Source organism: Eptesicus fuscus, chromosome 10 (assembly GCF_027574615.1).
Source record: "Eptesicus fuscus isolate TK198812 chromosome 10, DD_ASM_mEF_20220401, whole genome shotgun sequence".
Lineage (NCBI taxonomy): Eukaryota > Metazoa > Chordata > Mammalia > Chiroptera > Vespertilionidae > Eptesicus > Eptesicus fuscus.
The window spans coordinates 60983978-60998016 of record NC_072482.1 but is presented as its reverse complement, the minus strand read 5'-3'; the positions used below and the strand labels follow the sequence as shown (position 1 = coordinate 60998016).

Here is a 14039-nt window from a genome sequence, read left to right as displayed (position 1 = left end):
AAATAAATGCATACCTACCTACCTGCATACATACCTACAAACAATGTTGAACTAGCAGGAGTAAAGACTGTCCTAAAATCTCATCCCTACAAAATACACATGCAGACACAAAAAATCTGCCACCGTTCTGTTCAGCTACCAATTTTTAAGTCAACCGCTATATTTTTTTGTTATGAAATGGTCACTTATTGCAATGGTAAGACCCCTAGGGCATCAGACATTAACCAACGGCTATAAATTGGAAAACATCTAAAGCAAGCTGCTGTTTCACGCATGATAACTTAGGTTGTTCAGTCTCCTATGGACAACTCCTGGTTGCACTGAGCTGCACGAGTGTTAAGGCTGGATCTGGCCTGAGTTTATTTATCTGTAGGTTTGGGTCACAGGACAGATAAAGGCCAGAGAGGGGTCACAGGAGCCAAAGGGCAGCATGAAGGTGCTGGGTGCCAGAGCCAACAGGTAAGTCTGGGAGGGAGCAGACCCTTCACAAGGTGATAACTACACCTCCTGCATGCTATCTACCAACCTACCTCCCCTCCCACTCCAAACACTCCTCAAACTTCACCTCTAAACACAGAACAATGACCGCCTGAACTTCACCCAATTAGCCTTCTAAGTGAAGGCTTAAGACAAGAGACAGCCCATCTTGTCCACTGTCTATCTTGTTTTCTAATGTGTACCCTAACTCCTTCACAGCCAATTAATACACTCTCACCAGCCAAAACAAGAATGCCATTTCTTTCACATACTGACTGACAATGACTTTGGTCAATCTTTCAAACCTCTGCCATTCTGACACATAAAAAATAGAATTTTTTTTTCATTTTATTGCCTTAATTAATAGCAAGTTGAATATCTTTTCATAAACATACTTCCTTTTGGCAAATTACCTATTCATGCCCTTGTCCTTTTTTGTCAGATGTTCTTTTTTAGACGAATATACAAAAGTTTTTTGCATATAAGAATATAGTACTTTATCTGTTGTTCAGGCTACTAATACTTTCTCCATAGTCTTTTTTGACTATTCTCCTATTTACATGTATGGTTTTAAATGTTTTTTCTGCTTGTTTGTTTGTTAATCCTCACCCGAGGATATTTTTCCATTGATCTTTTAGAGAGAGTGGAAGAGAGAGGGAAAGACAGAGAGAAACATCGATATGAGAAAAACACATCGATTGGTTGCCTCTTGCACGCACCCTGAGCAGGGGCCAGGCCGGGGAGAAACGTGCCCTTAACCGGAATTGGACCAGGACCCTTTGGTCCACAGGCCAACACTCTATCCACTGAGCCAAACCAGCTAGGGCTAAATGTTTTTATTAGAAAAGAAAAAAATTAAGTCAATGATCTAAATGTCTACCTTATAAAGCTAGAAAAAAATGAACCGGTTAATCCAAAACTCATAAGAGAAAGAAAGTAATAAGCTTAAGAACAGAAATTGATGAAATAAAAAACAAACAACAGAAAAATTAACGAAGTCAAAAGTTGATTCTTTTTTTTTCTTTATTGATTAAGTTATTACATATGTGTCCTTATCCCCCCATTGCCCCCCATTCCCCCCACTATCGAGCAGACCATCAAACCTCAGAAAGAAGGTAGGGGAGGGTGGGGGTAAGGGGGAGAGATCAACCAAAGGACTTGTATGCATGCATATAAGCCTAACCAATGGACACAGACAACAGGGGAGTGAGGGCATGCGTGGAGGGGGGGGGGGGGCAATGGGGCAATAAGGATACATATGTAATACCTTAATCAATAAAGAAAAAAAAGAAAAAGAAAAATAGATAAATTAGACTTTATTGAAATTTAAAACGCTTGCACATCGAAAGATCATTAATATAATGTATACATAGATCAAATCATCTCATTGTATACTTTAAATATTTTACATTATTGTCAATTATACCTCCAAGAAGCTGAAGAAAACTGTCATTAAGAAAATGAATAGGCAAGCCACTGACTGAAAGAAAATTTTACAAAGATATAAGCAGAAAGGTTTTTTTGAGTAATAAGCTCAAAGGTTAAGGGATGTCAGTAACTTAGAAAAAGGCATAAAATTAATAGCAACTAAGTAGATCCTAGGAGTTAAAAAAAAAAAAAAAAAAAAACTGTAAGCCCAGCCAGTGTGGCTCAATATTGAGGGTCAACCCATGAACCAGGAAGTAACAGTTGGATTTGCACATGCCTGGGTTTGGGGCTCGATCCCCAATAGGGGATTTGCAGGAGGCAGCCAATCAATGATTCTCTCATCATTGATATTTCTATCTCCCTCTCCCTTCCTCTCTGAAATCAATAAATATATACCATATATATTTAAAAAAAAAAAAAAACTGTAGCCGCTATGACCAGCAGTTTTGACAAGAGGAGAAGGGGTGGGACATTACAAGATGAGAGAACAGCAAACACAGAGAAAGGGAATTAAAAAGAAATACGATTTTACTGCAGAATAAGGCACAGCAAAGAACATATCCAATCCTCAGTAAATGTTTGCTGAATTGATATTAAATTAGATATGACTGGACAGACAAGTTGAGGACCAATCATATATGGCTTTTAATGACAAACTAAGGAATCCAGCGTTTACTCTCCTCAGAATGGGGACTACTGAAGGTTCGGAGCAGACGAGCTCTCTGGTACTAATTGTGCTTTAGAAAGAACACTAACATCTCAGCCAGTGCTCGTGAATGCTCAGCTTATTAATGGGCTGAAATTTCTGGGTTTTCGGTATAGTATTTAAATTTTTTAACTAATCTATCGTATGTCTCCCTTAACCAGCCCATTGTACAGAAAGCAGAAGGTTTTGCTTCAATGTCAAAATGATACTTCTGTATGACTCTACTCAGAGAACGAAATATTTGCAAATACCCTATATTAGATAATTTCATCTTCTGGTCTGGATCCAAGCAAAGTTAATTTGGGGTCAACAGTGCTTCTACACTAATGATGACCTTAGGCAGACATGCTATTAGGACCATGTTAAAACTGAGAAACTGTTAAGTACCTTCTTGTACTCTGTCTAGTGAAGACAACCCAAGTTCCATTTAATGTGCTTTTTAGGACATTCCATAGCACAAGAAATCTTGTTATATGCAATCTTGTTATCATGGAGTGTAATTTTAAACACAGACCCTAAAACCCAATTTAGAAAAGCTATGCTTTATTTTCCAACCACACAATACCCATGCCTGTACTGTACCTAGTGAACCACAGAACTCGAATAAACTTTTTGAAAGTTGAAAAGAATCCAGTAACTCCCACAAAACATCATGAACAGTGTCTGAGATGCTACAAGCACCTGTTTCCAATGTGTTCCAACCGCATCTTTTCAGTGGAAACACGTACCAGCAAAAGCACCCGTGTCTTGGGTGCTATAACTGGGCAAAGCCCATTCCCCAAGGCTGGGGTTAGGGAACTGGGGGGTCGGGGATGCTGCCTCCGCCCTACCGGTCCACTCCCACTCGCCCTCCGCCCTCCCGCCCGCACCCCGAGCGCCGGGTACTCACGGCTCTGGTCTCATACAGAACCAGCTTCTGGACGGAGCTGATGATGGGGGCGGCGGCCACCGGCATGGCCCCAGCAAATAGGAGCCCCCACGACAGGGCACCAGGCCGCAGCCCAGATTGCGGCAGCCTCCGGATCGCCCCAGAAGACCAGAAAGAAGACACCTCGGACCCTAGACACCAGGCCCAGCCGGGAAGATCACCTCCAGGGCACTAAAGATAAAGATAAATATGTATTTGACTGGCTTCAGCTCAAAGTTTCCGGATCCCGACGCCCCACCTCCAGGCAAGCCCCGCCCCAGGGCCAGCGGGGCGGGGTCGGAGGCTGTACCATAGAGAGACCGCACCATAGAGAGGCCGTACCATAGAGAGGCCGTACCATAGAGAGGCCGTACCATAGAGAGGCCGGGTAGCGGTTCCCAGGCCTGCGTGCTGCCGGGAGAGGGCGGGAAGGGCGCCATCTTTGGTGCGGGCGGAAGGAAAAATTGGGCGGAGGCGGTGCCAAGTTCGTTGAGTCCCTTCTCTTTGGAAAAAGGGAAGGATTGGAACTGGATTGCTTCTTTTGAAGCGCTTCTCCGAGTTGCAGACAGACCCATTCCCAAGTTGGTCTGTTTTTTTCCCTGTCTACTTCTGCCTTTATTTCCCTGGGAACCTGCTTTGTGATGGTGCTTCGCTGATGTCGGTGTTTTCCCCTCACATCTCTTTGTTGCCTGTTTTACCCTTATCGTCCAGAGGGTGTATGCTTCAAGGACTTTTTTTTTAATCACCTGAAGTTGGCTATGTTGGGTTTTGCCATCTATTTGTGCCGGAGGCTAACCCTTTGTAAATTCTACAAATGGGCTGGGAGGGTCGAGCGGCGCCGGGCAGGGCAGCCCCGCCCTCGGAGCCCGGCCGCTCGGCGTTAAAGTAAGGTTTCTTCCACCTTCTGTGTGTGAACATGAACGGGCAATGCATGTACCCTCTCTGGTTGTCGCCTCCTATATTTGAGAAAAGCAGTGTCCTGTAATTATGAACACAAATTTAGGTACAAAAGTGAATATTTAAAATAAGTTACAGCCCCACCGCCGATGCCCCGCCCCCAAGCCCGGAGCCCCGCCCCGTCCCCTCCCAAGCGTCCTTGCGCGCTGCGCCGCCGGGGTTCCCAGGGCAACCGCTCAACAGATCCGAGAGTTCCCGGAGGCGGCCACTGCGGTCCCTTGCGGCCAGGTAAGTAGGGTTGGTAGTTCATTGACCCAATGCATTTTGGTACAGATTGAATGGAATCCCACCTCCTGCGGGGACCCCAGGCCAGTTTCTTTTCTTGCAAAAGTAAACTTCGAAATCTCCACAAATTCCGCTTTTTAAAAATTTTTCCCCTTTCAAAGACTAATGTTTTCATTCAACAAACATTTACTGAGCACCTACTATGAGAGCATAAGATGAATACTGGAGTGGCAGCTAATCTAGCCTAGGCAGAGTGCGAGATATTCCAGGAGTGGGGCCCCCATGTAACCCTCAGGACCCAGGGTTTTTCAACTGCTAAAATTGTAAGGACACTTTAAACATGTATATTAAATTATAGTAAGGTGACCAGATTTTAACATTGGTAAAGCGAGACACCATTGACTGGGGGGGGGGGGGGGGGGCTGTTCTTTTTTTTTTTCTTAATATATTTTATTGATTTTTTACAGAGAGGAAGAGAGAGGGATAGAGAGTTAGAAACATCGATCAGCTGCCTCTTGCACACCTCTTACTGGGGATGTGCCCGCAACCAAGGTACATGCCCTTGACCAGAGTCGAACCTGGGACCCTTGAGTCCTCAGGCCTACGCTCTATCCACTGAGTCAAACCGGTTTCGGGCCAGGAGGAGTGGGGGGGTTCTTGATTAAAAATTTGGTCTATATTGTAATCGCTTTTGGTTTTTTTAATAAAAGGAAATTCACTTCTTAGATCATCGTTGAATTTGCATCCTCTTTTCTTACTCATTATGTTAAAAATCTAAAGAAAATAATTTAAAATTATATACATATTGCTTAAAAACACAGTAAGTAGGTACATAATTACATGAACATATTTTATTGTTAGTTTATAAATTAAATTAATTTGATTGTTATAAAGTAACTATATTTTAAAAATTATTTTAATCCTATATTTCTTTCTAAATAATACCAATACTAACTTGTATTATTTTTCCTCTGAATTTGCCATAACGTAAGTCATAAGTGTCACTTTCAAGGCCGGTGCTAGACTTTTTGCCACCACTATAAAATATAAATAATACAAGTACTGTCTGCTAAATTAAAGAAAATTTATGTATTTATGAAATAAATAAATAAATTACTTACCTAAATTATCTGAATAGCTGATTTGTAATGACATCACTTGTTTAACTAGCTTACTAGCACGCAGTGTGATGGGTATCGTCTGAGAGACAGTTACAAAATGTTTTCATCGTTGCCAATCCCAAAAAATGCCATTGTTCGTTAAGTCCAAACAATGGTGGTCGAATTCTAACAACTGGTCAACAATGCAAACTTTGATAAGCAGTTCTCGATAATCAGTTTTCAACAATTATTTGTTATTATTAAAGTTTAACATTATAAAATTAACAAAAATAATATAAAACTCATATCCTGGCTAAATAGCCACATGGCCGCCGAAAACCGTATATTCCCTTCCCGTTCTCCCGCCTTTCCCTAGCTTGTTGTGCTTTCTTTCAAAAAATCGGGACTTTTTTAAAACGCCACAGGACGTGGGACAAATTGTTAAAAATCAGGACTGTCCCACCAAAAGCGGGACGTCTGGTCACCTTAAATTATAGTGTAAACACATAATGTGGTATTAGAAATTATATGATATAATGTAGAGATAATATAAATTCAAAGTTGAAAAATTACAAAATCATTTTAAATTTTCTTTTACAGTTTGATACTCCTTTTATTAAGAACTAGATAGGTGACCATGTCAGTTTTGGTAGTTTGCATTGACTTGGATCTTTTAACTGGGGAAAAATATTTAGTTCTGTTCCATTTATAATGAAAACCAACTCTTCTGAAAATGAGTTAAATATTTGCACAATGTTTTTATTGAGGATAACAACTCTTGAAATATCTGTTGAATTCTGGTTTTCCAATATTTGGTTTTCAATCATTATATTATAAACTAGAGGCTCGGTGCATGAAATTCGTGCATGGAGGGGGGTTGTCCCTCAGCCCAGCCTGTACCCTCTCCAATATGGGACCCCTTGAGGGATGTCCGACTGCCCGTTTAGGCCCAATCCTGGTGGGATCGGGCCTAAATGGGCAGTCGGACATCCCTCTCACAATCCAGGACTGCTGGCTCCAAACAGCTTGCCTGCCTGCCTTCCTGATTGCCCCTAACCGCTTCTGCCTGGCAGCCTGATCACCCCCTAACCACTCTGCTGCCAGTCTGGTTGATGCTTATCTGCTCCCCTGCCAGCCTGTTTGCCCCCAACTTCCCTCCTTTGCCGGCCTGGTCACCCCTAACTGCCCTCTCCTGCAGGGTTGATCACCTCCAACTGCCCTCCCTTGCAGGCTTGGTCCCTCTCAACTGCCCTCCCTTGCAAGCAGGGTGCCTCCCAACTGCCCTCCCTTGCAGGTCGGGTGCCTCCCAACTGCCCTCTCCTGCTGGCCATCTTGTGGTGGCGATCTTGTGTCCACATGGGCGCAGGATTTTTGACCACATGGGGGCAGCTATATTGTGTGTTGCAGTGATGATCAATCTGCATATTACTCTTTTATTAGATAGGAGAGAGGCCTGGTACAGGGGTGGGGGCCAGCTGGTTTGCCCTGAAGGGTGTCCCGGATCAGGTGGGGGTTCCCTTGGGGTGTGGGGCGGCCTGAGCGAGGGGCCTGTGGTGGTTTGCAGGCCGGCCACGCCCCCTGGCAACCCAAGCAGAGGCCCTGGTATCTGGAATTTATTTTCCTTCTACAATTGAAACTTTGTAGCCTGGAGCGGAGCCAAGCCTGGGGCTCCCTCCGAGGCCCGCAGCCATTTGTGTTGGGGTTATAATTGAAACTTTGTTGCCTTAAGCGGGTGGGCCCGGCCAGGGTGTGCGGAAAGCTTTGCTTCCCCTGTTGCCAGGAGCAACCCTGGCCTGCTCTCTCAAGCTCCATTCTGCCGCCATTTGTTTGAATTTGTTTACCTTCTATAATTAAAACTTTGTAGCTTGAGTGGAGGCTTAGGCCTGGCAAGGGCAGGCGGAAAGTTTGGCTTCCTCTGTTACCTAGGAAACCTTGCTCTCTGTGGCTGTAGCCATCTTGGTTTGGGTTAATTTGCATACTCGCTCTGATTGGATGATGGGTGTGGTTTGTGGGCGTGGCTTGTGGGTGTGTCGGATGTATGGTCAATTTGCATATTTGTCTATTATTAGATAGGATAAGCATTTCCATTTGAACTTTGTCTTGGTTTGGTTCAGCCAAAAACAGATCCTGAGACAAAAATTTGAATACAAATAGTTCCTATGGGGAATACTTCCAAAAACAACAGGGAAGTGAAGGAAGCTAATAAAGGGAATATTATCAAATAAATTTCTCTGTGGGCTGAATTCACTGGGGACTTCACTTGAATGAGTGGATGTCTCAGTTATTTCCTCTTAAGGGGCGAAGGAGCTGGTGTATCCGTTCATCAACCCCCACCAGTCATTGGCTGATTGTTAATCCCCTGGAACTTCCAGTCTGCCCTGTGCTCAGGAAGAATAGGTTTTGGCAGCCAAAAAGAGCCATTAGGCAGTCACACATGCCAGCCAGCAGTTGGAAGTTGGGCTGGCCTGGCATGGAAAAGGTGTATGTCAAGTAGATATGAGCAGGGCAATCATAACATCTGCTCTGTTCCAACCTTTGCACCACTCATATCCACTTCTCCCCCATATTAAGTTCACACCATCTGTCACTGATTCTTCAACATGGTGTCTGGTCCCAATTTCTAAAAGAAATGGACTCACAGAAATATGATTAGCAGGACAAACCACAGAATCCACTACTGCACTTAACCCTAAGTCTATGACCAATAATTTATCACTTCCCTCTTCTACCACTCCTAAATTTTCCTTACCCTTGGCCAGCATGTCTGCTGGTTTAAATTGTTTTACCGGTACAGTAACCAGTCTTCATCCCTGAAGAGTATAAACCCCTGGTTATTATGTCCTTGTCAGGTTGTGGTTGCTACAGTTATCCATACACTGCCTGTGACAGCATCAAGAGGAGTCTCAGAGAATCCCCTGCATTCAAGACATACACCTCCCTGTCCTACTTATGTAGCAGCAGCTCTACCTCCACCAGTGTAACAACTCCTCAACAGGTATGTGGAGCCAAAGATAATCAGGTGGCAGCAGCAATTTTAGGTTTAGTGAAACCTAACTAAGTGGGTCCCTTGGAAGAAGCATCTCTCCTCAGTCAAAACCAGGGCTTCCAATCCAGCAGAGCCCCACGTGGTGAAGAAGGTTGGTGCAAATGTCAAGCACAGGGTGATAATGGGGGGAGTCACTCTTACCAAATGCTTGGTTCAAAGCATGTTCCTCATCTTGGAGCAACAGTGTCTCAGTCCCACACAGTCCCATACTGGTGCCTTAGCTGTACCTTTAAGAGGCCATTTTAACAGTCTGTCAGACCAGCAGCTTCTAGGTGAGGTGGTATGTAGGAGGATCAGTGGATTACTATAAAGAGGCTCCTTTGATCCAAAGCAGTATTACAGGGGATCCCAGGATAAGTGCTACAAATCCAATCCACAGAAAGTGATGCTGGCCAAGGCACTGCAGGTAGGGAAGGCAAACGCATACCAGGAACATGTGTCACTTGCTGCCCTCTCCAAGGTGAAGGGGTCCTGTGTAATCAACAGTTTGTCACTGAATGGATGTATCATATTGGGGCTCAGCCTGGTCTCTGCTGCAGATAGGAAAGACATTCCACTGAAGTACTAGAGTAGCCTGAGAGGGCCCCTTGTTGTTGAGCCCATGCGTAGCCTCCATTGCCTCCATCCTTGCCACATGCTTACTCCATGTCTGAGCCCATGAGGCAAGCACTGAGGTGACCAAGGACAAAGACTAGTTGGCATTTACTGGATAATCATCCTGACCACCTGGTTGGTGAGTGCCTCTTCTGAGATGGATGCTTTGTGAGAAAGCTCCACATATTTTGTGTTCATTTGTTTAGTTTTTTATGCAGTACTAGAGGCCCGGTGCATGAAAATTCATTCACTGGAGTGGGGGGTCCCTCAGTCCAGCCTGCCCCCTCTCACAATCTGGGAGCCCTCTGGGGCGGGAGGTGATCTGGCGATCAGGGGACGGCAACGCCCCATCACACCTCTGCTGCTACCACTGCCGGTAGCGCAAGCCTTGGCCGGACGGCCCTGGTTACCTGAGCCTCGGGCAGCCCTGGGCAGCTGGGCAGCCGACATCTGAGTCTTGCCTGCACCTTGGGCCAGCCCTTGGTGGCTGGGCAGCCAACATCCCAAGCTTGCTTGTGCCTCGGACTGGCCCTGAGCAGCTGCGGGGCTAAGGGGATTGGGGGACTCTGGAGGCAGGTGCATGGAGCAACCAGGCCCGCCTGGGAGCGGGTCTGACCTTTTCACATGCCTGCCACCCCAGCGGGGCTGAGGGGGCTGGGCGCCACCATCTTTGAGGGCGTGGCAGTCAATTAGCATATTCACTCCTTATTGGTTGTGGGCACCACCATCTCTGCAATGGTGTGAGGTTCAATTAGCATATTCCTTCTTTATTAGATAGGATAACAAATTACCACAAATTTACCATTTTAAAACACGCATTTGCCAGCTGACGTGGCTCAGTAGTTGAGCATCAACCTATGAACCAGGAGGTCAGGGTTCAATTCCCGGTCAGGACATATGCCTGGGTTGCAGGCCCGATCCCCCAACAGGGGCATGCAGGAAGAACTAATCAATGTTTCTCTCTCATCTCTGATGTTTCTCTCTCCCTCTTCCTTCCTCTCTGCAATAAAAATCTTGTTCATGAATGAAATTGGCACATAATTATGCTTTTTCACACTATTCTCTTGTTTAGGTATGGAGATTATATGAAACCCATAAATTTATGTAGGGAGTCTACATACCTTTTTTCTGAAAGAGAGTCTATAAGATTGTAATACATGGAGCTCTTAATAAAACCATCTGGTTTCTTTGTGGGAAGATTTTTAATTACTGACCCCATTTCCTTAATGGTTAAAGAACCACTTAGGTTTTCCTTTTTTTCCCTTAAGAAACTGATTTTTCTAAGAATTTATCCATTTTGTTTGTTTTAAAATATATTTTGGATAACTGTGTTTATGATATCCTTTTATTATCTATATCTACAGCATTATTATCTCTATAGCCCTTCCACTTTTCTGTATCTAGTATTGTTTGATCAAGCAGGCAGTAAATCAGTGTGTCATGGAAGATTCAACCAATAAAATTAACAAACATGATGTAAACAACATTTAAACAACATGGCATCAAATAAATGTAAATTGCATATCCTTTTCAAGGATACAGGGAATGTTTTTGGAAATTGCCCTGTGATAGACCACAAAGCAAGCCTCAACAAATTTCAAAGAATTAATCTAAAAAGAAGACCATTCTCTGATATAATGAGTTAGAAATAAATAACAGCAAAACATAGGAAAATCTTAGTTTTGAGATGTAAGAAAACACTTCTTAAAAACTAATGTTTAATATTATTTAATTATACCTTCAATCTTCCTTTTTTGACCAGTTTTGACAGTTATTATTCTATGAGATGTTTTTAAATACCATAATTTAGTTTTGTTGACCCTCTTTATAAAACATTTGTATTTTATTTTATTTAAAAAAAATTTTTTTTAATTTTTTGTTTTTCTTTTTCAAACTTCTTAAGTTGTGCACTTATTGTCAGACTTTCTTTGATTCTAATGTAAGTATTTAAGGCTTCTAAATACTACTTTAGCTATATCTTACGAGTTTTGGTATATATTATGCTCATTATTTTTCAGTTCTATGTGTTTTCTCATTTTAATTGGGATTTATTTTAGAGCCATGGATAGTCCCTACATACAAAGACATACAAAAATAGATGTGTGTATATGTATAACACATTCAATTTGATCTTTAAAAAAATATGCACATCATAACATATATGTATATGTGTACATATATGTATTTTTCCCTTTAGTCTTTCAGAAAACTTTATTTTAGCTTTTTTACAGCCAGCATATAACTGGATTTTGCTATTTATCTCAAACTAAGAGCCTATTATTATTTTAATACATGAGTTTAACTTATTTGCAATTATTAGCAAAAGCCATGTATTTAGTGGTATGAAATGGCTTCTGGGCTAAGTAAATTTATAGGGTATTCTAGTTCTCCCTAGCCTACCTACCTATTCCAACTAAATTAGGCACTTTAACAATCTTACTCTTTCTTATTGCAGTATTTTGTATTATGACTTCTCAAGAGACGATAGAACATCCTTTTGTGGATATATTTAATGAAGATGAAGCTGAAAAAAACTTTATGTTATCTAAACCTGTTTGCTTTGTTGTATTTGGGAAACCAGTAAGTCATCTCTTCTAACTTACTTAGTATAATTTTTAAAAACATTTTATTGAAGGATAATAAGCATACAGAAAATGACTCATAGATGTACACCTGGGTGAGTTTGCATGGACTGAACACACTCAGATAGAGACACTGAACATGACAGCACTCCAGACCCTCACACTCTCTTCCTGAACACCGCCCTGGAGTATCTAACAACTTAGTTAATTTGGCCAGTTTTTGTTCTGTTTTCTTTTCCATGTGTAAATCATTTTTATTTTTCAATTACAGTTGACATACATTATTATATTAGTTTCACATATACACTCCAGTGATTAGACATTACATAACTTACTATTTGAAGGGGGGACAATATTAGGACAAATGGGAAGTTCTCCCATTAATATCTGAAGCTACTGGGAGGCAAGGTGCCTCACCTTTGCCACAGTGTGTCAGTGGACTTATGCATTGTCTTTCCACAAAACAGGAAGAAACCAAAAATGGTTGTCGTAAGACAGCTTGCCTTTCTAAGCAGCTCTTGTAAGGCCCTCTAGATGAGAGCTATTTTCAGCCACAGAGCTAGTTGGTAGTTACCATTAGGGGGCCAGAGATGGTTAATTAAAGAGCCGCTTCAGAACAGCAGAGTCCAAAGGCTGGATCATGCCAATAATTTTATTATGTTTCTAAAAATGTAACAGAGTTTTAAAAATCAACAGTGAAAGTAATCAGATGCAACTGTTGCTTCATTAAAGTGATCTTTTATCTTCAGAGTATGATACTTTAAGACGTTCATTAAGAAGGACTTTTTTCTATTGGAAGTTACTAAATAAAAGTCTCAAAACATTCATGATTATGAACTTTAAGAAGGAAATAAATAAAATGATGAATCTCAATATAATCACAATGATTTACATTCAAAATTATAAAAGTTGATATTCAAAAGTGTTTAATGCATGGAATATCACTTTGGTACAGCTTCCTGATTTTTCGGGTATACTCTTCATTTATTTTGGAAAATAGTTTACTTGATAATAGTAACTGTCAATAGAATCTTTTAAAATGAGAATATCTGTTCCACTGGCAAATAGCTATTTTACTGGATTTTAAATAATCTTTCTTTTTAAGGGTGTTGGGAAGACAACATTAGCCCGTCAAATAGCACAAGAATGGAAATGTATTCGTGTAGAAGGTAAATTTTACTTTCCTCCCCTCCCCAATATTTTAGTATAATAACTTTCAAATATTATACAATGAACACTCATATAACCTATCTATAGTCTGTGACTAACATTTTGCTTTATCACACATCACTATCAACCCAGTGAATTATCTTGATAATAGCGTCAAACATGTTTTGCCCTTTGATTAGTCCTAGTTTTTGTTCATAGAATTTAGGAGGGTTTATGAAGGGTCTTTGACTTCATTCTATTGCTTCCAATTCTCTGATTTCATAATTTAGAACTGTTGAGGATATGTGTCTTTGGAGTGTCTTCCTATGAAAAAGAAAAGAGAAGAAACTCTCACAACTGCTCTTGGGAATATTTCCCAGGACTTAATTATCTTCAGTGATAAATTTATTTTTTATTATTTATAAATTGGCTTATATTCTTTGCAATATATAAGACAAGGATTGATGTCTTTATATATAAATATTCTGTTAATCAATACAACTACTTATGCCCTCATAGAAAAACAATTCACAAAAGTAGAAACAACAATAGACAAATATAAGAAAAAAGGAGTTTAACTTCATTGTTATTCAAAGAAATGCTAATTTAAATAACACTGATCTATATTTGCCTATCAAGTTGGCAGTAAATTTTTAAACTTTCTATAATCATTGTTTGCAAGAATTGATGAAATGAACAATCCATGGGCTGTTAGTGAAATTGGATACACTTTTGGGAGGAACAATTCAATAAACATACACACAAAAAAAAAACTTTCCTGTTTGATCGAAAAATTCATTTGTAGGAAATCTTAAAGAATATCAAATGTTCCATAGATTTTGAGCAGCTAGGGACATAATATAGCTCC

The 14039-nt window shown here is 41.3% G+C and overlaps 2 protein-coding genes across 2 annotated transcripts in view; one reads left to right on the top strand and one right to left on the bottom strand.

Annotated features, from left to right (window-relative positions):
- Nucleotides 1-3698, bottom strand: part of FIG4 (FIG4 phosphoinositide 5-phosphatase) — an 88639-nt gene extending 84941 nt beyond the window's left edge. The window contains exon 1 of the mRNA XM_008157915.3: nt 3501-3698. Coding sequence (XP_008156137.1) covers nt 3501-3566 — 66 coding nt within the window. The 5' untranslated portion in view covers nt 3567-3698. The remainder of the gene's footprint in view (nt 1-3500) is intronic.
- Nucleotides 3699-8776: 5078 nt separating this feature from the next.
- The window catches only part of AK9 (adenylate kinase 9), a 110540-nt gene continuing 105277 nt past the window's right edge, over nt 8777-14039 (top strand). Inside the window, exons 1-3 of the mRNA XM_054722063.1 lie at nt 8777-8795; nt 11896-12020; nt 13128-13191. Coding sequence (XP_054578038.1) covers nt 11907-12020; nt 13128-13191 — 178 coding nt within the window. The 5' untranslated portion in view covers nt 8777-8795; nt 11896-11906. The remainder of the gene's footprint in view (nt 8796-11895; nt 12021-13127; nt 13192-14039) is intronic.